The sequence below is a fragment of the Pipra filicauda genome, unplaced genomic scaffold (genome assembly GCF_003945595.2).
Source record: "Pipra filicauda isolate LSUMZ 115617 unplaced genomic scaffold, ASM394559v2 scaffold312_size1046226_pilon, whole genome shotgun sequence".
Taxonomy (NCBI): domain Eukaryota; kingdom Metazoa; phylum Chordata; class Aves; order Passeriformes; family Pipridae; genus Pipra; species Pipra filicauda.
The window spans coordinates 105785-130595 of NW_024104435.1; the positions used below are offsets into that span (position 1 = coordinate 105785).

General features: G+C 40.3%; 1 protein-coding gene and 1 long non-coding RNA gene across 2 annotated transcripts in view; one reads left to right on the plus strand and one right to left on the minus strand.

The window, feature by feature from the left end:
- Nucleotides 1–19069, plus strand: part of SYNPO2 (synaptopodin 2) — a 77131-nt gene extending 58062 nt beyond the window's left edge. Inside the window, exons 4-5 of the mRNA XM_027741105.2 lie at nucleotides 509–2697; nucleotides 15409–19069. Coding sequence (XP_027596906.1) covers nucleotides 509–2697; nucleotides 15409–15975 — 2756 coding nt within the window. The 3' untranslated portion in view covers nucleotides 15976–19069. The remainder of the gene's footprint in view (nucleotides 1–508; nucleotides 2698–15408) is intronic.
- LOC113998436 overlaps nucleotides 1–24811 on the minus strand; it is an 88247-nt gene that overhangs the window by 24511 nt on the left and 38925 nt on the right. The window lies entirely within an intron of this gene.

The following is a 24811-nucleotide window of genomic DNA, read 5'->3' on the forward strand; positions in this document are numbered from 1 at the left end:
ACCTAAATGGCAGAAGGTGCTACCACTGTGTGACAGAATATGCTCGGTTTCATTTGGTCTCAGATATTAAACAGTCTGGCTTGCTGGGAATGGCTGCTGGAAGCCCAGGAATTGTGGTCAAACACTCAGTAAATACCTGACCAGAAATTGGATGAGTGAGAAAACATCACCTGCCTGTTGCTGCTGAGATTACTTGTGGAAATAAAAATTAAGAATGCTAGAAATAAAGACACATGTAATATCCCTATTGAACTAAGAGAGTCCTAAAGAAAGCAATGAAGCCCTTGAACTTGCATGGGTGTGACTCTAAGGAATGCTGGGGATGGAATTTACCACACAGCTGATACCGGGAGAAAAGCTGAAGTATAATGAGCTTTCCATATAGAAGAAAATAAATGTTTTACTATGGGAAAAGGGGAGGGTGGATAACACTCAGTATAGATAAATGCAGCAATTGTAATTGTGTGGGATGCTTGTAAATAAATGTGTCCTTTGATTCCCTCCACAGGGCTCCGACGAAGCGAGAGCCTGTCAGAGAAGCAGGTCAAGGAAGCCAAATCTAAATGTAAAAGTATTGCACTGCTGCTGACAGCAGCTCCCAACCCCAATTCCAAGGGGGTGTTGATGTTCAAGAAGCGCCGCCAAAGGGCGAGGAAATACACTTTAGTGAGCTACGGGACTGGGGAGTTAGAACGGGACGAAGACGAGGGTGAGGAGGGCGAAGGTGAAGAGGGGGACAAAGAAAACACCTTTGAAGTGAGTTTGCTTGCAACCAGCGAGTCAGAAATAGATGAAGATTTCTTCTCTGACATTGAGAAGGACGGCAAGGTTGTGACCTTTGACTGGGACAGTGGTCTACTCGAGGTTGAGAAGAAGACAAAGAGTGGAGAGGAGATGCAGACGCTCGCAGACAGCACAGGGAAAGGGGCCCTCATGTTTGCCAAGAGACGGCAGAGGATGGATCAGATTACGGCCGAGCAAGAGGAGATGAAGGCCAGCACAGTGCAGACAGAGGAACACAGGGAAACCACCGTGACAGAGAACTTCCAGAAAGTAAGCTCTTCAGTCTATCAATCAAAGGAGGAGGAAACATCGAGGCAGCAGACCTGCGTGAGCAAAAGCTACACAGACGTGAGCCAGAACCACAGCAAAATGGTGCAACAAAATGGCTTTGGCTTAGCACCAGGCACAAACCTCCCTTTTCAGTCCTCTGGAGCCCCCAGAGCACCATCTTTGAATATAACAGCTAAACCCTTCCCTTCTGGGGTTCAAAACCGAGCAGCTGCACCATTTTCACCCGTAAGAAATGTCACTAGTCCTCTTTCAGATGCAGCAGCGCCGCCTCCCTACTGCTCTGTCAGCCCACCAGCCGAGGCTTTCTACAGACCTGTGTCAGCTCCTGTGGCCAGCAAGGCTGCCCCAAGCATGTGGGCACCCACGGAGCCCACGGAACACATAGCATCCAGGGATGAAAGGATTGCCGTGCCAGCCAAAAGAACTGGCATACTGCAAGAGGCAAAGAGAAGAAGCACTTCAAAACCCATGTTCAACTTCAAAGATGCACCCAAAGTAAGTCCCAATCCCGCCCTGTTGTCCCTTGTACACAATTCAGAGGGCAAAAAAGGTGCTGGAGCTGGTTTTGAGTCAGGACCTGAAGAAGACTACCTCAGTTTGGGAGCAGAAGCTTGCAATTTCATGCAGACTCAAGCATCTAAACAAAAGGCCCCTCCTCCTGTTGCTCCAAAACCTTCACTCAAGGTCTCTCCCTCTGCCGGTGCTCCAGTTTCACCGGTTTGGTCACCTTCAGCTGCGGCTGCTAACAAGGCTCCTTCTTTCCCAGCACCAGCCTCACCTCAGGCAGCATATCCCGCACCACCGAAATCTCCACAGTATCCTCATTCTCCCGCCCATCCCCCAAGTACTCTCAACTTAGCTGGTCCTTTCAAAGGGCCCCAGGCGAGCCTGGCAAGTCCCAACTATGCCCCAAAGCCAACCCCAGTCACACCAAGTGCCAGGGAAACGAAGCCACCCTTTGAGATGCCACCGGCCATGAGCGGGAAAGGAGCACAGCTGTTTGCCAGGAGGCACTCCCGGATGGAGAAGTATGTGGTGGATTCAGAGACTGTGCAGGCAAACATGGCACGAGCCCCATCTCCAACTCCATCTTTGCCAGCTTCTTGGAAATACTCATCCAATGTCCGAGCGCCTCCACCCGTTGCTTACAATCCCATCCACTGCCCATCTTACCCTCCTGCTGCTTCCAAGGCTTTCTCCAAGTCTGCTGCTGCCACCACCAAAAACACAAAAAGAAAACCTAAGAAAGGTCTCAATGCTTTGGATATTATGAAACATCAACCTTATCAACTCGATCCCTCTTTATTTACTTTCCAACCTCCTAAGGAAAGCCTTGCCATGAAGCAGACATCGAAGCTGCCCCCTTCCAAGCAAGCTCTACCTTTGCCTACCTTCCTCCCACCCGGTGCTGGCTCTCCCACCAGGGCCCGGCCATCTTCAGTGTACTCCGTGCCAGCCTACGGTTCCCAACCTCCGTTCCAGTCAAATGCCTCTCTCCCAGTAAACGAATCATATTCACCTCCAGGCTACTCTGCATTTTCTAAGCCAGAAACCACCACCCCCTCTTTGTTTACTGCTCCGAGGCCAAAATTTTCAGCCAAGAAAGCTGGAGTCACTGCACAGGTGTGGAAGCCATCAGTTATTGCAGAGTAAACCTTAGAGCTCAAACTTAGTGTCCACGTTGCTTGCAGTCACTGGTTTGCAGTGGTCACCCGGCACACCAACGGTGCCAGTGGTATTATTCCTTAGCTCACCTAACAATGTCAGATGTATCACCTCAAATCTGGGTCCAAAGTCATTGAACTTTTTTAAGGAATCAAAATAGATACAAATTTTAGCACATTTATGCGTATCGCCAGGTGCTTTATAGACAAACATTCTGAAATGAAGAGATGCCATTGCCTGAAGTGAGCAGGACACTAGGTTTTTGCTTTAGGATTACAACAGAAACAACAGTAAGCAATATTCCTGATATGCCAAATTAATAGAGAAGAGCTTTCTTTCTGTCCCTCTCCCCAGCTGTGTTCTAATGACCTAGGGATTTGAGGACTTTGGTGGTTGGTTTTTTTTTTAAAGAAGTGCCTTATTATCTAATAGTAATATCTATTATTAACATAGCATCAAATAGACACAGTATTAGACTCTGACTGATCTCTAGCAGAATACAACTGGATAGACCTTTAGCCTGCACAGAGAGCCACGGAATTCACTCAGGATCTCTCCTGGCTCAAAGGTCCTTCCGCAGGAATCTGATTGATCAGCCAGGGGCTTAGCTTTTAAGCTATGTGGATCAGCTGTGATCCAAAAATCATGAATTGCCTCTGTGATTTCACAGAGAACGTGCTTATCAGAGATGCTGGAGTGTTCTGAAGACTAAAAGAGGTGGAAAGACAGCTGGACAAATTGTTAGAGATTTCCCATTTTGGGGAAATTTGACATCCCACGTGCAGGCATATTTTTAGCCAGAGTTTGCCTCGAACCCAGCAAGTAAGAGAGGAGTCTGTAAATCCAAATTAGGGAGCAGTCAGAGAGGGGAGCTGGGTTCTGCAGCTGCAGTGTAATGCACCAGTTTCTTGTGAAAGCACAGTGATTTAGAATGAAGGGCTACCTATAGTCAAGAGCACTGATTCTTGCACCCAGAGTAGTAACTGACAGTAAATCATAATTATGACTATGTCTTCCTATTGGTCTCTCGTACACATTTTATTATTTTCACTTGGGGTTCTACAGTGCTTCTTCCCACTCTAAATCTTTTTACTCTGGTCTTATTCCTTCACCTTTTACTTGCTGTATTGGGGACTAAGGATTGAAATACTGCTACTGTAGGAAGTCCTTAAGAAGTTTATGCTCTTCAAAGCAAATACAGAGCCTTGCTGAAACCAAGGAGCTATGTTTGAGTAGTTTAGCATGTCTTTCAGTAAAAGCAGTCCTGTTACCATCAGTGGTGCTAGGGCTGAAACAAGGTGCTCTCTCACACAACAAAGGGGATCGAAATCCATCCCAGGTGTGAAGCTGAAGATTAAAGCATCCCTCTATGAATAACAGTGGCAGAATCTGTTGCTATACTTGTTTAAACTATCATTCAGCTACTTAGAGACCTATTAGGGACCTTTTATATCATTGGGGGGGTGTGTACAACTATCTATCTTTATGAAGAAAACATTCCTAAATATGAACAAAATCTCCTTAGCTTGGTCCCATGATGGTAACTCAAACTGCAATCAAAGTTCAGAAGAAGGCACTTGGTTGTGATGCAGACAGCAGGCGGAAATCAAAGTCTAATCAAGCCAGTAAAAATCACTCCTTTGAATTTTGGACCTCCAAAATTACACTCTACCCTTTCAATTCTGGATTGGGATGCTGACTGCATTGGAAGAAAATGACCAAGTGATCCATCTCCCTCTTAAAATTCAGGAGAATGATGGGAAATTTGGGGGGGGAAATAGTTTGGAAAACTCAGGAAATATTTATACTGCATTTACCTGGAAGTAGAAAGTAGCAATATTTTAATCCTTTGGAGATTTCCCTTCTATCTGTTTTCCACTTTCAATATCTGTATTTTTCTTCTATCATTAAACTTGTCCCTTTCCTCTCTGCCTGTTTGCGGGTTTTTTCTTTGGTTTGGCTGCTATTTTTTTGTTTCACTTACCTGTACAGGCTGATAGTATGTCTTGGGGGGAAATCTATTTTCTATGCTAGCCTGTTAGTATGAAACCTCCTCCCTCCCATTCCCCTTTCCCCTTTCCTTTTCCTCTCCCCTTCCTCCCTCCCTCCCTCCTTTTTCTCCCTCTTTAAAAGTTCAGTCTGAAGTTACATATGCTATTTTAGGAAGACATTTAAGATACCAGTATGTACTTGGAATAAAGATACTCTCCCAAAGGTAAGTAGTGCTCCTAGAGAGAGACACAGAAATCCAATCATGCTCCTATTGCCTTACATGCTTTTGTTTACAGTGTCTTCCTGTAAAGTACATCTTGTAATTTATGATCACACTTGTGGACTTGCTCACCCCATCATCACAAGAACGTTTCCTTAATGAGGGGGTTTAGAACAGTTTTGTACTTCCAAGTATCCCATGTGAAACCTGGGAATTACCCAAATCTAACTTCTAGCAAACGTAGGTCTGTATGGCAGGCTACTTCCCAAGTGAGAAATAATAAGCATTACTATTCTAATTATCACCAGAACAAACAAGAGGTAAAGCTGGGATTAATTCTCATGCAAAGGAAATCAGCTCTCCAGAAAAACAGAAGTTAACAGGAGCTAGGGAAGAGCTCTGGGGTGAAACAGAACATTTCAGTTTCCTGAGTCATCTGCCTTAAATCCAAGTGGCAGACAGAAATGCAGAACTGTCATCTTTAAAACTGTTTTGCTATTTCTTTCATTTTCAGCACAACCCAGAAGTTCCCTTAGGGAATCACCTAAAGATTATGTGTGTTTGCAGCACTAAGCAAAAAGTGCACTTCTGTGGCCTAACTTCTCTTTACTTTATCCAAAAGAAAAGGAAGTGTATCTATGCTGAAAATTTGAATTTTTCATCACATTTGGATTTTTTGCTGCTATTGAAATACAAGTATTTCATATGGCCTATAGCAACACCAGAAGGATTTTTAAAGCTCCAGCAAGAGTTAAAAACAAAGCCCCAGTGACACTGGTGCTCTTAAGTCAGTTAAGATCTTTTGAAAATCCCATTCAAAGCTCAACTTTGAATTTAATTTAACATACACGCATAGTGCTTGGATCCAACTTGGCTTCAGGATTCTTTTTACTAATCAGGTAAGTCTTCAATTCTTATTCATATTTCAGAAGACTAGTCTACTTAAAGCAACAAGTTTATCCAAGATGTAATTGTAATCTGTGGGGGAGCAGATGTTTAGAGGAAAGTCGAGCTGTTCACTGTCATGGGTCCAGATGAAAAGCTAAGGGTGATGTCAAACATAGCTGGAATGCCAAGGAAATGAAGGGTTTGTGTTGAGGAGCCAACTGAAATTTCACTTGGAAAGGGCAGTGAGCTTTTGGAAATGGTTTTCTGAAAAAGCTATTACAATTATTTCATAAAATATGACAAGGCTACCAAGATGCAATTGTCATCTTTGCTATGTAAGCGTATTTAACAGTGAATTTTAAGCCACCCCTAATAACAACACTTCCAGTATGTTCACATTAAAAGAGGAACCGAAATGTTTTATGTTGCTTTTAGCACATTTAATTACATCACATACTGGAAGTATTACACTGCATCAGTACAATGGATCTCACATTTTAGAAAGCCTTGCCATGAGAACAGCTACCTCAGTCAAGGGTTTATACACTTGTAATTTCTGATGCAGTTACGAACCTCTTGTTACAGAAACCTGAATGGAAAAGTTTTGTGTTGGAGATGAGTGGCTTTAGGGCAAAAAGCTAAAATTTCTGCTGCAGAAACAAAAAACAAAATTTAGTTCCTGAACAAAGAACTGCTTAACTTCTCCCCCCTTCTCTAGGGCAACCACTCTTACCATGTCCCTGCTCAGCAGAAGATAATATATTGTGGAACAACCAGAAAGAGATTTCAATGACTTTTTTTTTTTTTGCAGGAACATTTACAGAGTAAACTTTATAATCTCTTACAAGTATACCTAGTTTAATTTTATTTACTTTATTTTGCATTCCCAATTTTATTTTCTGTGAGACACTCGAGTCATGACACAAAATCAGCCTTAGAAACTGCAGTGATCCATTTTCCTGTCACCACAGAAGCAGTGTGGCAATGAGTTTGCTTTCTTTTTGGCAGCCTGTTGTTATTAATGAATGTTCAGAATTACACAATGTTCAGAATTACACAAACTTGTATTTCAAGTAAAGAAATACTAAGAGGCTGAGGTATCAGCAGGCTCCAAAAACATTAGGAGGTGAGGAGCTGGTGTGTGGCTCAGATAGAAAAATTAGGGCTCAGTGGCACAGCAGTAATTTTGAAAGAAAATACTACTAGGATTAGAGGGAGGCAAGCTTTGGGGAGAAAACCCCACAAAAAAACCTGCAGAGACTGCACAGGATAAAATACCTGTCAGAGGATCATGAAATACTGAAGGCAAAAGGCCAATCAGCAAGAAGGGTTCACTTATTCTGCACAGAGATGGCTGACTACTTCCAGACTTTCATTGAAATGGTTTTTTTTGTTGAACTCTGATAAAAGATTATAAGCAATTATTAGAAGAACTTCACACCAGGTGATGTGATCTGGCAGGAGCAGTGCTTACCAAGTATCCAGGATGAGAGCTCAACACAGGACCAGCCTGACCATGCCATGCTGCTGCTCCAGCATCTCTGGGGGGAATCCTCTGCACGCTGCGAGGCAGGGAAATATCAGGGACATGACAGCAACTAACAGTCTGCAAAATCTTTCTCCTCTCTTTTTTCCAGGGTCCTTTTCCAGATTTGGTAGCTTTAAGATTCCAAAACATTTGGTTCTAAAAAGATTCGCTCTTCCAGTCTTGCCTTTTCCCATGACACACCTTTCCTTACCTGAAGCCAAACTCCCGGGATCCCACCGGTTGCTTTGGTGGTTCAGCACAGCAAGTGCAAATCTTAATTACACAGCTTGGCACCATGTTGTTTTCTAAGGACTCTGGTCAGCTTGAAATAGAAACATCGTACAAAGAAGAAACTTGACAAGACCTTCAAAAACCTGTGGATTCAGAAGCTCTGAATGGACTCACTGCTGGAAGATTCCTTGGGAAAATAAGTGAGCGTGGTAATTTCAGGGCAGCCCACTGGGTGCCACCATCACAACTTCACAGGGCCCAGGACAATGACTGGTCTTTAGAGCAGAATTACCTTTGCATGTGGTTGATTGCATAGGGAAGGAGTTGGAATCACTCCAGAGTTATGCCTGGCAAGCGCTTTTCAGGCTGCTTGCTTACTAAAGGAAGCACTTTAGGTTTTTTATCAAATGATTAAAAAAGTAGGAAAAATCCCGAAGCTCCAAGAAATACTGTTAGAAGAATCTCTAAAAAACTCTTCCCTTACAAGCCGTGACCAACCATATGATGATATTCCCATGGGTTTAACATTTGCTTCCTCAAGTAATGCAGGCAAAGACTTTTCCTTTCTATGCTAATCAAGTCTCCTATTATCCTCTGCAGTATTCAAAAGAAAAAAATCTATCCCTGTTCGTAATGATCTTGACAAGCTGTCCCATCTAGATCTGAAACAACGGATTGTTACAGATTTAACAAACGTACGAGGAAGAGAAGAAAAGGAGGAACAGTAAAATACAGAACTAAATAAAAAGAAGTAAAATACACTGCCAGTCACAGGAGCACATGTTGGATTACAAAGGGTGACATGAAGCACAACACTTGCTGATTTTAGTATGAGCTTTAACTGATTGCAAAGCAAAGAATTCAGTACATTTCTATTAGAAGCAAAGGTTTCCACACACTAACGACCTACGGACAAATATTTTCATTTTTTTAAAGGAAAGTTCTTCTCTTCCCCAATGAACATCAGTAACTGCTAGTGATTTTTTTTCTCTAATTTGTGAGAACGCTACTTCTTAGAGCCTCACTGTGCAGGTTGTTGGTACACAGCTTTACACTGTGAACAAAAGCAAAGCATGGGAATCTGGGTACACTCAGCTTTCTTCCAAGAGTCTTGGGAATTTTCCCCCGCCAGGCTTATAACTTAGAAGTGGAATCTAAGCAATACCTGCCTGAAGTTTAATTTTCTTTAGTTCAGCAAACAGTTCTAGCATGTACAGATATTTCTGCCATGCTACCTGACTGTCTTTTATTAACCAAACCAGACTGCAAGTCTCTTCAGAAGAGGTTTCCAAATACTTCCTTGTTGTTCGTTTGGCTGATGTCAGAAAGTGCTGAGGTGTGACTAATGAGAAAAAAAATTCACGATGGCACTGTATTAAAAAATCAAAAGATTAAACAAAGGAGAGGCAGCAATGTATGTTTTTAATAATGGTGATGTAATTCTACACCTGCACTGTGCTCTGCTGCACAGCTGGGAGCATTCCAGATAATATAAAATCATACAAAATGATAAACTTTTCTCATGCTGGTATTACTTTCAGAGAGGTGTTTTGGTAGAGAAACTTGATGGATTTGGTACTGCTACAGGAGCAGCACTGAATCAAGCACTGACACTGTGCATATACAGTGATAAGAAAACAATATTAAACACCACTGTTTGGATTGCAAAATGGGGCACTTGGAATTCACGTTGCCTGTGTCAACTTAATCCAACCTCTTTGGGTGTTTGTTTGGCCAAAACATCTGTAATTATGCCATCACCTGCTGCTTTTTAAAGTGTAGGGCTCCAGACTCAGTTCAGGGCACAGAATGTTCATCTGACAAAAAGCTCTTTGCTGTTCTGTTTTGACATTGTTCCGTGCTTAGCACCATTCCTTACTTAAGGTACACTCTTTAAAACGCGCTCTTCGTGCAGAATTATTTCTTTACAGACTTTCTCTGTTAGCACCCAGGTCATTCACAAGTCAGAGTTTATCTTTACACTATTCTACAAGTGAGTAAATAAGGCATGAAGTGAGTGGCACTGACACCAGGACACTCAGTAGCCTTGGGTGTCCAGCTCGAGGCACTTGGCATCTCCAGAGTCCAGCAGCACATGCACTAATTACTCTCTGTGACCCTTATGTGATCTTTAACATCAGTCTGTGAGCGTTAACAGGTCTCCAGGTGGAATTCCAGAAAGGAATTCCAATCAGAGGAAGCACTTTTTGCACCAGATATTCCCTTGCCAGAGAATCCCAGTGCTTCCTAAATGAAGCCCTGAAACGGCACCAGATGTGGCAGATCCACTTCAGAGACAAGGATCAGGTTCAAACCAGTTCTAAAGCATATAATGGTCCCACTTCTCAAGGGAGCAAGGTCAGAAAATAGGACCAACTTTGCACCCGTAGCTGTGCAATATAAAACCCAGAAGGTGGCAGCAAATATTCTTCCTTACCACAAATAAACTTACCACAAATAAATTTCCTATTCCAAGGAAATCTAAGATGCCTATGGAGAAAAAGTTTCAGCTATTTGCTTTCTATAGGCATAGAAGTACTGTATTTTGACAATTGCATATGGATAAAGATTAAATGGTAATGAAAAGCACTGATTTTCTTTCATTTACACAGGTGCAAAGTGAGCAAACTGAATAAGTTATCACAGGTTAGCAATAATCTTATGGTTGCTAACAACATTTTGCAGTGGTGAGGGACTAATTCTAATAGTTTACTTTCTTCTTCTACCATTACTTGGCAATTGAAAAAAACTTGGAGGAAGTCAGGATCAGGCATGAACTATATGATTCTGATGATTCCCTGCCTCCCCAGCAATTAGCATCCCTATTAGCCAAAATGCTGCATTCCCATTTTGATCTACTATAAATTATTTCCAGAGTTTCAAATAAATATGATTTTCCCACTTTATTTCAGTACTTTTGGTATTTCTATTGTAAAACAGCTGTATCATTTACTGCAGAGCTGGCAGCATTTCAGAGAGAAGTTATTTAGTTATTTTTTCATTAATGAAGTTTAAATTGTAAATAGTTTGGGATGAAAAAAGCTGTAATAAGAATAGCAATATGTCCCCTTCTATACCCAGTTCAGTTTAAAAAATCTTAAGTACCTGTTTGATGTTTAAAAAAAATGAAATGAAGGAAAGAATTAAAAGGCATAAAAATTGAGTATTACTTATTTAGTCCTACTCTTTTCTCAGTGGTTTGGTCTCTAACTGCAATAACCTTTACAAGCCCAAAGGAGAAATGCATCACTCTGAACATTTTATAAAGGCGGAGTCATTTTTTGAGATAAAACAATTGTTTCACCCACTTCCTCCTCCTTTGTCCCCTTTCTGTGTAAACATTAGTTCAGGCTCTATTGTTAACTCAGCTTTGACCATGCTTTGATATGGGATTAAGGACTAGGACTATAATGAAAAGACAAAAATAAAACTGCTTTAATGACTTAGACATCGAGGTCCAATTTTTTCAAGTGACTTAATCAGTGAGGAGTCTGTGTTGGAGAGAGTTTTACTGGGCTGTGCAGAGTCCAACCAACTTTTGTCTCCTTAACTGGCAAAAAGGCACCTTTAGCATGTAAACACACACAGTCTTCACTCACTGAGGAGCTGTGCCACCTGAGGCAATAAAACAGTTGCTGTGAAATCATTTCACCAAGCGGTATTTCCCATTCCTGTTTGTTCTGTAAAAGGAAAAGTATCTTTCTGACTCCTGCCTTTAAAATTTGCTCTATTTTATGAACCTAAGTATCACTCTTCTGACTTTCAGCTTTTCACAATTAGCAAGAAAATTGAAGCTGCTCTAAGTTCCAAATAACCCGTTTCTCTGGACTATTGATGTAGATATTATTGAATCAGACGTACACAGTTACACTCATCATTAACTACATTTATATGAGTACACACCTTTTATAAGTACTCCTTTTACATTCATTTGCTTATATATGGAAATAGTTACTTTAAGAAGTAATGCTACATGAATTTTAGTTTATATTAATACACATCCTATAAATATCAAGGATTGCTTGCAGTGCAATAAATGTTCACTTGATTGGCCAGTTTACAAGTAGTTTTCATTTTTAAAACCAACATTAACCTAAACCTACAGTTTAATCTGTTTGCACAGACACCCGAGGCAGTCAGCAGCTGTCAGGATTCTAGGATTGCAATGGACAGCTCTGAATGGCCTTTCCTCTTCTTGACATCTAAGAACCACGTTCCCTTCAACAAATGTTGTAGAAAAGATCTTTCTGAAAACATTCAGGCAATGGAAAAGAACAAATTAATCACTGCATAGGATCCTGGTTTGTTTTGCTGTGTAATACTTCAATATTCTAATAACTGGTTTACAACAAGAGCACAGGAAGACAATATGTGATAAAGTAATAATTCTGGTAGCATTCACTCTTCTCTCCCTTCTCCCTTGATTCCTGGGAAGAAGAATGGAAAATCTCTACCCTTCTTTTAATGATCTTCTTAAGGGAGAGAGAGGGCAGAGTATTCTCTTTGCACTTCATATTTCCTACTGTGTCACTTATGATCTGGGGTTTGTGCATTCTTTTTAGTACCTACTTGTCAAAAGCTCTATCTCCAAGAATGAAATATAAAGGGAAAATAATAGAAAGTATCACCATGTCTGGCTCCTGCTGTCCAGTAAATGAATGAGGAATTCTAGTGACTAAAAGGGCCTGAACTCCAAAGTAGTGACAGAGATTGGTATATAAACACCAAATATAGACCTGCTTTGAATCTTGAAATGTCCAGACCTAGACTTTCAGTCTAGGAACATGCTACAGCTAATAAAAATTAACTGGAATGAAAGCAAGGCAATACCGATCATCTCACAGTTCCTGCATTTAGATACATTTATATTTAAGCAAAATCATGCTTTTCTACAACTCCCTAAAACCAATTTACCACAGAGTATGAAAGGCCGTGTGATATTTTATATTCTGAAGCTGAAGATCTCTTAGTTTCAGAATAAAGTTGAGTTAGATAGAAATATTCTATTTTTTAACTCAGTAAATTACTGCAAAAGTATGTCACTGTGCAGTGACAAAAATCTGCTGTGCAGGGTGCTGCTGGATTGCTTTTATTACAACAGATACTCCCACAACAATCTAAGCAATCAGAGGCATGATGGCACATAACTGATGCATTTCCTGTATTTCTTCTATGGATGAGAAAGAAATTGAATAATTTTCTGTAAAACAGACATGAAAATCAGATAAATATTCCCCTGAATCCAAAGGGTTCAAGGGAACTGTCTCAAGTTGCAGTTACTCCCCAAAACTTAGTAGAATAGTTTCAGGCCAAAACTGATATTTAATTTTCTTAGATTTAATAAAAATAAAATTAATATACAATTTTTTTCCCTTCTCTGACCTTGTGGAAATGCACATGATGACAACTGCTATTTATTGTAGGAAGAATGTAATTCAAAATGACTGAGGCTCATTTCAGCCAAATATATTTTTACATTCTTGGATCTCAGGAGTCTCCAAACCCTCTTCTGCTCACCTTTACCACAGTCATCACCTTTCTTTTTTGGGAACTGTAGGGAATTCAGCCAGTTTCTTCTATCAATAGCTTCTTCCTTCAAAAATCTTTGGTCAACTCTTCATCTCCATCAAAAGACAGCCAGCCAGAGGCAACATCAGAACTGGAAGTTAGTATGTAAGTGGGGATCTCTCTTAACTTTTCCTCTAATTCCTTCATATCCTTATGGAATGGACAAGGTTCTTCCCATATACTTCAGCCTCCTTCCAAGTTAATCACCTGGAATGCTGTTTGCCCTCCCAGGTTTTGTCCTCTTACAATCCAAAAATGTAACTGTCATTAAAAGCACACACTGTTCAGTCCTCACTCTGTGTAAGGAGAGACTAACCCTTACTTTACCAAATCTAGAGAAAACAGATGTGCAATTTCACATTTTGGGGTTTTAAAATTTTAAACCAGCTTATTATCAGAACTGTGTCTAAATACAAACTACTAAGTGAGAAAGGAGAATTTGACTGGTCTGGGAATACCAAAACAGGACTTCTACCTTAATAACACAGTGTAATGACCCATTTTCTCAGAAAAAAATATGAAATACTCTTGATAAATCATCATGTTCTGATTAAACTCTGTCAAAGAAAATTAATTCCTGCTTTATCAATAATGGTTACAACTAAAGGATACTTCTACAACCCAATGAACTCTGGAGTTTGAACATGACAGATTAAACAGTACCTTCATCTAACTGTCTTGAAAAAACAGATATTTTATGCGACACTTCTTTCAACAGGATCATTTCCCTACAACTCTGAAATCCCCACAAAGTACTCACAGGGCTTGGAACTGGAATTTCCATTAAATAAAGGGGAACTTTTCTGCCTACTCAGCATAGACAGTGTTTTTGAACCCTCCTGATAGGAGCTCACACAGGGAGACATAAGTAGGTAGACCTGTTTGATAAACATTTTTATCCCTCTGTACAACCTTATCTTCTGAATTTCTTAATTTTCTTAATTACCACTTAATTTCTTGTGGTTCAGGTTATCAGATTAATTTCTAACATGAAAGTTTGCCCTAAGTATGTGGGGGTAGGATTACCAACGTTTGGGATTTTCCCCTCTGGAAATGCAAGCTGGGAATAGCTGGTCAGAGTTAAGAGGTGAAAGGATAGTCCTGTTATAAAGCATTAGTTGTGAAACTTGTTGAAACTCTCAGTACATAAGCTCTGTGTGTCACTACACTAGATACTACCTACTGGTATCTAGTTCATGCTCACAGTATTTTAAGTTTTGGAGGCTAATTAGCAAAAATTAACACAGGCCAACGTTGTTTGGATGAAATTCTAGCAAAGCCTCTGGCAAAAGAGCCTGGAATTTCCCAGCAGATTTCAGAATTAAAGGCCTTTAAACCTCAGGACGTGAATGAAGGAGTGTAAATCAGTGAGTTCAGGAACCACACGTAGAGAGACTTCAGGAAGGCTGCAATTTGCCTGTGTATCACAAAGCCCAAGTCTGGCCTGGGGAAAGGCTGTACCTGCTTCGTGTGCTGCCAAGTGCCTGCCGCAGCAGAACCTTCTCACGGACACAGTTTCTGTTTCAAAGTGCTGCAGTACTAAGAAGATTAGGATTTGTCAAATATGAATGGATTGCTCCTATAAGTGGGTCGGAATGTACTGAAATTCTGAGGGCATTGCCTTTTAAAGAAGCCAAAAGTAGTGCCGTGTAAGGGTATTTAGTGAATGATTGCATTAATGTCTTTAATTGTTTCTGTTCATTTTTGTGCCCTTTAAAAAGAAAACAAGCATAAGTTAATAATTTTTGAGTAAGAAAACCCTTTCTTAAAAGGAGAATGCCAAAGATATGTTCTTGGACAGATGTCCTAGACAGAGCCTGTTATCAAATAAATTAGGCTGTGCCTAATGTTAGAAAGAATCTTGTAAAGACACACAGAACTGTCACAACATGACTTCCTTTTGCATTAAGAATGGTCTTTTCAGAGCAAGGCACAGTAGCTAAGTAGTGGGAAAGCTGCACAGTTGCTAATGTCATCGTGCCTCTTCAGTAAAAGCCTGTTTACTTTCCTCAAAAATCCAGTTTATTCTGTCTTTGTTCCTGTTGCTTTCTCTGCCTCCTTTTTAATACCTCCTGTCTTTCCAGTAAATTAAAGATTTTAAAAATACCCATAGATGTAAAAAGGGACTGCCAGGATGTCACGAGCTTCCAGGGGCTGTTGTTCCAGTTTGGGAGTGAAGAGAAGATGCTTCCTTTCTTGCTGTTTACTAACTGTAACTGTACCTGGCATTTTATTTTCCTAGGGAAGAAGCAGTGGCCGCTCATTATCACTTCCTGGGAGACCTTCTGCGTTCATCCCTCGAGCCATGTCTCCTACTTCTCCTCTTATATTCCAGCCTGCCCCTGATTACTTCAGCAAGCCAGACACAGCAGCTGACAAGCCTGGCAAAAGACTGACTCCCTGGGAAGCAGCAGCACGATCTCCCCTTGGCCTGGTGGACGAAGCTTTTGGCCCCCAAAACATGCAGGAATCCATCGCTGCCAACGTGGTCTCGGCTGCCCGCAGGAAAATACTTCCTGAGCCACCAGAGGAATGGAAACAAAAGGTTTCTTATGAGCCTCCAGCCCCAAGTGGTAGTGTAGCCTTGCTGGGGGGGAAGCAATCAGGTGTTGTGTCACCCCAAAAAAGCTCCCTGTCTGCCCTCAGTGCCCCCTCCCAGGCTGGCTACCAGCTGCAGTATCCTTACTGCACCCAGCGCTCCCAAACAGATCCTGATATAATGTCCATGGATTCCAGGTCTGACTATTGCTTGTCAACAGCTGATTCAAACTACAACCCACAGCCAAGGGGATGGAGACGTCCAACATGAGCAGCTGAAGGGCCTGGTGTGTTTTGCCTTCTTCCAGCTCTACAAGTCTTAAGATTTGAGTTGGAGAAGGAAGGTTTCTTGCTGGCCTGGCAATCTCCGAACTAAAGCAATGAGGAGGCAAAATTGACTGGAGCACAGTTTTCACGTGACTGCAGGGCTTGCAGCCTCTAGAATAGACTCAGTTTTACACCTAGGATTGTTCTGTTTGTCAAAAGGCAAAAATACACATTTCTTGGGGTGAAGGGGAGGGGATGAAAGTGGGGCGATCAATGCGATTGATGCAAAAATCTGGAAAGGATGTAGAAAGTGACAGTACAAGGGCTTGCAGTTGAGCTAATGTGAAAAAAAAAAAGGTAAAATAAGGGCATTTTAAAGGCAAAAAGTATTTTACAAGACCTTGTAGGTTTTCTAGGTATGTTTGACATAAGTTCCAAGGCACTAAATATAGCCAGATTTGAAAAAGTTCCAATGGAAGTGGAATACTTCAGAGCACTGGCTTATTTGCCATATGTTTTCTTTACTGTGTTTTTATAATGAGCTAAGAAAGTAGATCAGTGGATATTTTTACTGTGGCAACAGCTAAAATACATCTGTGGTCATGGTACCTGAACCACCACAATATGTAGATACAGGAAACCTTCCACAGACCCCCATTTCAGATGGATTCCAAGACAGTTTGGATGCAGTTTTACACACTGTAATTAATCACAGGATCTGAAAGCACCAGGAAGGAAGGGGTTGTGAGCAGAGGTCAGTACCATGATACTTGAACAACAAAATAGCTGAGGAGTGTATTTAAACTGGATTGCAAGTGAATTTTGCAATAAACTATCGAACAAGTGAGAGGCTGAACAGCCTTTATTTCTCTGTGAAATGCACTAATTGCTGAGCATTTACTGCTGCAGTGCCTCCTAATGGGACTGGCTGGGCAGTTATCTGTAGGAACTAAGCAGCTCAATGTTTAGAAAGCTTTTAGGTTGTATTCTCAGTTTGAAAGACATAGATAAGTTGTTTATCGAGGACAGTATCTGCTCTGTGTAGAAAACGGTATGTGAGAGAGGGCTTCTGACATGTGCTACATGGTGTGAGTCTAGTACAAATAGCAAATATTTGGATGGCTGGTTATACTGAAATGATCTTGATGGGCCTGAAGAGATGGTGAATAATTTGTGCTGGTGATAAATACCTTGCATTTACAGCTTATTTAAACAATAGAACTATGTGGCTAAAAATATATGTATTCAAGCTTATTTGGGTAGTTTAGAGGTTGTTAAAGCATTAAATGGACACTCCAAGTTTTGCAAAGTGCTGTCAGTCCTTGTTTGTGGGAAATTCTTCAAGGATCTGTCGAGCACAGTCAACTAAAATTACTGCAGAAGAACAGTTAACTATCCTTAGTTTCAGTAAGGTTGTCAACTATGAGTGAAGTGATTAGATCAGAAAGAACTAAAACATACATGCAGTAAGAAAAAACATATTACAAAACATTCCCATCTGCAAAGATTTTTCCCTCGTAGCAATTATAAAATATAATTGTGAGGAAGGAAAAAGGAAAATTAAATCCAAGTTCAGTTGAGCTGGAATTTCCCATAAAAGCAAATAATTAAATGAAAAATATACCCCTAATGAGTTTAAGTTGGAAGTAATTCTCTAGTCAACCAGAAGTCTCCCTGAAATCAACTGATCCTTCCGACCAAGCAGGAAATGTAGACATGAGAGCTGTAATCCTTTAGACCATGATTACACTGCTAGAGCACCTTACAGATTTATTTCACAAAATATCAATTTGCAGTTTTAAGGTACGTGCAATTAAAATTTGCCAAAAGTGTCTTTAAACTTTGATATTGCAAGAAAAAGTTAAGATATGTACTGATATTAAAAAGGCTTTAATGCTGTGACCACATGGCAATATGGGAAAACATACTCTAGGATGAAGCCTTAATTCTCCACTCAAAATATGCAACAAACATGTAAGCAAAGAGTTTCAGACAGAATTACTGCCTTTCTGTCAATCTCCCAAGAAAAACAAAGGGTAGCCTTATCATTTTCTTCTATTCACAAGAAGGAACTCATCACTGAGTAATTCTGTGAAAGTGAGAATTCCTGACATTGAGTTTCATGTCCCTTTTGTAGCTAAATCATAGATTAACTTGGGTGTTTAACATGATCTACTACAGATTTTTTTTTTCCTCCTCTTGTTGAGGATTTGCCAGCTCTCTTTCCCATGTGGATTCTCTCATATCTAATAGGGAATGAGTTCACACTGCAGCATTTCCCTCAATAGCAACACTGGTAAGTGGATCTGGCCTCCACCCAGCTGTCTATTTTTACAAAGTCTGTGGGCAATAGATTGTCTTGGAGATCTATTCCTCTGCCCCACAGAAATGAAACTAATAAACGTTTTGGGAGTTCTCAGTGGGAGGACAGACATACAGACAGGCATGCAGACAGATCACACAGCCTTGTTTAGAAGGAAATCAGGCTAAATCCAGGCTGAGACCACGGACTGACTTCAAAGGAAGCAGCAGGCCCGGACCACTAAACGAAATATTAATGCATCAGAGTTTTATGAAGGACCCCACAGCATTTTTCACTTTCTGTTCTTCACCCCATTCCTCCACTAGCAAAGCCTCTTTCTCTCAAATAGTTGTGACTGTTGTGCGTGAGTTCTGAATATATTAATGCAATTACTTCTTACGTTTGTTTTGGAATGCACAGATCTGCTCAGTAAATGTGAGGAAAAAGTTCCCTTGATATTGGCTTTGTGTTCACCCTCAGAGGTGCCTCTGTTAATAACATGCAGAGCATTTGAATACACAATATAACTGAAAATTTAGTTTCTTTAGTTATGTTAGGTGATGATGTTCACAACTCTTTGTTCATACTTTGTTTTCATTTTGGTTTGCTTTAACACCAAATATCTACTCACGTTGCATTTCTGCCTAGTAGCAAAGGCTGTGTTATCTTTATAAAAGACTTTTCACTTCTAAAGACTTTTGCTCACTGCAAAGGACACTTTACTTGAGCCTGCATGCCAGAGATGTAAATTGTATCATATAATAAAGTGATTTGACCAATCAGATGAGAAACACAATTTTGTTCTCCCTAAATTCTTGTCTGTTTGTTTAAATAATCTGAACCCAAGTAAAGCCTAATCTCTTTTTTTCTGCACCATTTTTAGACTCACTGACTTTGCCTGTCAGTGACCTCGTGCTGGTATGAGCTTCTAGAAGCTTAAATCAGCATCAGGTCAAAAGGCAACTTATCAAATTCAGTAGAATTTCATTTCCATACTGACTAAGCAGAGAAAGGAAACACAGTGAAGCACAATCTACCCAGGCTAAATGATACGATCAGACCAGTTTTTATTGTTTGAACATTCTCATCCCAACCATAAAAACTGCAACTAACATCTATTTACTATAGTTACTTCTCTACCTTACAGGCATCTAAACCTCTGTTTAGTTCCTGTAGGTTTGGGCATTGCTGTATTCTCTTGTTGTTTATTCTCAACTGAAACATACTGTTCAAAAAAGAAATAAATATTGTGAATAAATTGTAAACCTGGCGTTTACACCATTCAGGCTATTTGGCTGAATAGCTGGTAAGGAAATAAGGACAGCACACACAGTCTATCTGTGAAAAGCCAGATCAGATTTTCACTAGTGACAGGAAACAAATCACAAAGCAGTTTTTGCATTTGTAAAGCAAGCAGGATTTTGTCCCCAGCGCTGAGGCATGTAAAACTTGGGGAACCGAAAAAGCTCCACAATAGCATTTTAATAGCTTTGCTCTACAAAGGATTTACGAGGTTATAAGAGACTCAGTACTATTCTTTTCATGGCTATCTTCTCATTCTTTTTTTTGGGAAGTTCTTAAATGCATCATAAAAAAAGCAAGCTTGAGCCAGATTCACAGTTTAACATTGTAAGTCCAGAGAGACAGGCGGATGTTTTCAGGCCAGTATCTGGTTTTCCTCAAACTGAACATTTATGCTTTGCAATTGTTCACTGGATATATTATTGGGTTTTAAAAAGAAGCTTTGTGTTGCTGCTGAGGCAGAAGCAGCACTCAATGTGCTCCAAAAGGTTTGCTGTTTGTTCACACATTTTCAGAACTAAAAGAAGGACTAAAAGTATTTAATACTCAAAGCAAAATGACCTCAGGAGTGTTTGTGAGCGTGCACACTAAGCTGTGGGGCTTTTTTCTGGATAAAGAAAGGCAATGGCTAATTAATAGATGTTAATGGAGAACTAGGAGAACATATTGTGCTGTGGTACAGTCCAAACACAGCTGGAAGGTTATAATATACTGACCATATAGTAAAGGAGTTGATGATAAACCTCTACATCTATTTTTGTCTTTAAAATAAATCAAAACCCGAGGACAATTTGGTCTAAATAGTGCAGAGGCTCATGACTTCTTTTTTCCCTCTAAATGAAGAAACTGAAGGAAAGATATGCTAATTGCTGGAAAAACAATGCTGTGTGTTGCAAATATTTTTAAGCAGACTCTAGACAAGCAGAATTTGCCCAAGGCAAAAATGGAAAAGAAGAAGCTTTACCGAACTCAGAGTCAGAATAACAGATGCACTGGTATATTTTCCCAGCATGAACAAACTCACAGAACTGTGGTAGTTATAAAACAATCACCACTTTTCAATGTTTTTAACAACTTGCTAAGCCATCTTAGTTTTTATCTTCCTGTTATCAATGGATGCACTTGAGTTTAATCTCGGAAAATCAGTAATTTTTGGAAAAGAAGAATCAAGATAAAGTCAGCATATGCTCAACTCTGTGGTATTTCTAAAAATTTTTTTAACAGAAAAGCTTATAAGCATAAATGCAGCATTTTTGATCAGGTGCTCATCAGCTACTCTGATTTTTAGGTTCATATTTACAGTTAAATTCCCATATCTTGCCTATTAAATAGTTTGTATTTTGGAACACAGAACTTAAACTGAAGCTCTCTATTGAATAACTTGCATGCACAAAATAATAGCTTAAGCTGCCAGTTTTCTAAAAGATGAGAAATAAATAGATATCTTTCTAGTTTCCAAGTAATTCTCCACTATGGCTCCACATAATTTCAAGTCTTAAGTGAAAGTTCAAGATTATTCTGTCCACTATGCCTGTGAAGTTCACCATTCTTTACTTCCTATGGCAGTTTAAAACACCAAGAGATTTTCCATGTGGTGGTAAAAAAAAAAAATTAAAAATATCAATGTAGAAACTAATAAATCTACCTCCTGAATCCATATGCCCTCAGAAAAATGTAGTTCAAAGAAACACCAAGAACAGGACAACAAGGCAACAAAAATCCTTTGACCACATGGAGCAAAATCCTGATTCCAGCTAAGACACTGGGAGCTTTGCTAATTTACCACTTATGTCAGCAGGGCAAGGATTTCCCCTCACAGAGAAATGTGCAGCACCACAAATCACAACTGGTTGTGAATTCACAAGCACTGGACTGGTGTCAGCAGTTTGGTAGATTTGTGAAGCCTGTAGGATAAAAAATGTGATTGACAAAACAATAAGGCACCAACCAGATTTTCTCATGTCACCTTCTACTGGGAACTTGCTCTTTTCTATGTGCAAACATATGGAGAGTTATCTCAGCTGAGACTCTGTTGAGGCTCAGGTTACTGTCTTGGCCTCCTGTATAATCAATGAGGAGGGGCATTCTTAAAAAGAGAGTAACTCCATCCCCAAATAAATGCATAAAATAGGTGGGCTGCATGCTAAGTCTACAGGATATGTGGATAGATGAGGATCAAAGAGTTTTTGACAGAGTGGAGAGTGCAGGAAGGCAGGTGATTATACATGTCCCTCTCTCTCTTTCTACTTATACAGGTATTTCTTCAGTACAACTATTGCAAAATCTTTGGTATGTGAATTTATTTTTTTAAAGGGTGAAGCTGTTACAGGAAGTGAAATTTTAATTTTGATCACATTAGGATAAGTACACGGTTAAAGTACAAGCAACACCTCATTAAGCTGGATAGTCAAATAAAAAGGCAAACAAAGAAACAGAATACACAGCTGTGTTTCTGGATCTGAGGTGGGTTTTGTGCTACAGCACATCCTGGTGCAGTGAGTTCTGAGAGGACTAATGGCTGTGGGACTGTGCTGCCTGGCTGTGCAATGCCAGCCCAGCCTCAGAAGCTCTGGAACCATGTTCTTGCAGAGCTGCACCTGAATTTGCTCCTCACCTACCCAGGCTTGATCTGGTATGAGAAATGAAACCCCAGCACCCCAGACACAGGCTTACATTGCTCTGAACCCATCTAGGTTTGGAGAGGTCAGACTGGACAGCTCTGTACTTGTGACATGGATCGACAACAGACCAGATAATCCACCCAAGGACAGTGAAGAGATGATGGTTGTTATTAAGGCAGCCAAAAAGATCTCGAAGTTTAGGTAGATGCTTTTTCAAAATCACTGTGGAGGTTTCTCAAAGGAACAGATCCCCACTCATCTCCTCCTGTATTTTAGTGAGCTGTTATTTACCCTGCAGAATTAGATACAGATCACTGTGTTCTGGGTGTACACTGCTGGAATTAGATGTGACTCCCGTGTATTTAACCTCAAGTGAGCAGCAGGATGACCAGAGGTTTGGATGGCAGCAATCCAAATGGATAACATTCAGAGAGTAGCAACAGTAGCTTTATTTTTTCCCTTGTGACCTTTGTAACAGTTTCTACTCCTTTGAATGCTCTGCCATAAACTGTACAGGAGGGCAGAGAACACAAAGGTGCTTCAGGACTAAGTTCACAACTACAGTGAGGATTAAGGGCACATTGTAACTCTTTTCCCCAGACAATAATTTGACTGTTTGTGCCTTTTATATTTATTACTTTCCCATTTAAAATTTTTGCCATTATTCACGATCTCCCTTTTGGATGCTCTAGAGTGTGTGAGATGCATTGTATTTTTTGACAAAGCATATAAACCTTCTAAAAAAGCATAGTTAAAAACAGGCAAAAACCAGGAATAAAAATAAAATTGTTTGTTACCAGTAAAGCAGAAAGATTCTATTATATTAGACCACAGGATGGGGTAGGTTTCCAAGCTTCTATTTCCCTCTGTGTTTTAGGGACTGGTGCAACCCCCAGAACACCTGACTCCGGTCCCTTTGTCATACAATGGCACAGACAGAAACACAGCTGGGAGAGCACAAGAAAACAGAGCTAAGACAAGTCAGTAGGCAACAGTGCTAAGCCTACTGGCATACTATGCCAGTAAATAAAAATAAATCAAAGCTATTATACTTAATTTTATCATCTTTTTTTATTAAAAAGCTAAGCAGAACAACATGTTACGGACACTCAGCAGCGTGAAGACCCTATGCAGTCCTGTACTTAGCAGCAATAACTACTCTGGCTAGGTAATTTCATTTATTTTCTGCTAAAAGATGATCAATTTGTCACTAAACGCTTCAAACTTACTTACTGAATATTATCATATTTATCCCTCTCAAGTTTTTCAAGCCCAAAACAGGACAAGCACTTTAACTAAGCCTAGTGCTGTCCAACAGAGGGCAATGGTACACAATCCATATAATCCATATTATTTCCTCTCCCTGACAAGGCCTCAATTTCAACAGAGAAGCTATGGCACAGCTGGAGAACTGTCTGGACACCAGACAGTGCCCTTATCAGTGTGTCCACATATACACTGGAGCAGAAGCAGAACTCAAATGCCATAAAAACTTTACAGTTTGAGCTAAAGAAGATGGTATAGGAGGTATTCCTACAGCCCTATTTAATGAGGGCTACAGACACACAAGCTAATTATTCCTGACCTCAACCCCACAGGGTGGACAGACGTCATCATCCCGCTGCACAAATGGAAGAAAACATGACAATGACAGAACATGTGCATTGCCCAGGGCTGTTGGGACAATGGCAACACTGGACCTCAACTCAGGCATTCCTGGCTCTTGCCTTCACCTATAATCCACTGACTATTTATAGCAGCAATGCATACTTCACAACCAGCACAATCATATTCTTACAGCTCAGCAAACAAATAGCCAGGAAGCTCCAGATCCTTTGAAGAAACAATCCAGTAATTCACGAGACTGATTGAGTTATGGCCCAGTCTGCCAGACAAACTTCAACAAATTCTGAAAGAATGGGAGGCTTTGGAGTTGTTTACTTATAGTAACCACAGCTGAGTGAACAGAGATGAACCTCAAAGGGCAGTAGAAGGAGTAGTTTAAAAAGCCAGAATAAAAGGGGAGTGTGCATTTGCTTATCACAATGAAAGCGCCATGTCACCACTCTGGTCTCACTTGAAGCCTGTAATAAAGCAAACAAAACTCATCCAAATAAACAAAATCAGAAGTTCCTGTTACATCATGAGTTTCCTCACGAACCACTGATAAATCATCACTGGCAATGTCTTCAGTCTGATGTCTGTTACTAAGGAGCACGTGTTGGTTTTGTATCTGCCCCAACAGTGATGCAAAAGAGACATTCAGCTGCTACCCAGGTGCTCAGCTGTGCCACTAAAGGGAAAAGAATGGCTCAGCCATATTCAAAGGCATCAGATGAAGGAGTTTCTTCCACTAACCTGGGGAAAAGGTGACATACATGAAAAATTATGTCACTGTAGATGGTGTAAGAGTTTCTCTTGTGACTCCTTGAAAACTACTGTAATATGAAGTCGCATGATTAACTTACAAATGAGTGAGCAAAACTTGACCAACTTGCCCCCTTCTCAACAAAGTGGAGTTAACAATTAACCTCTGCTTCCAAACAGGTGGCATAACAATAAATGTAGATAAAATCAGTGTGCTGGCAAAGTATTTTTATAAACAAAAAGCTCAA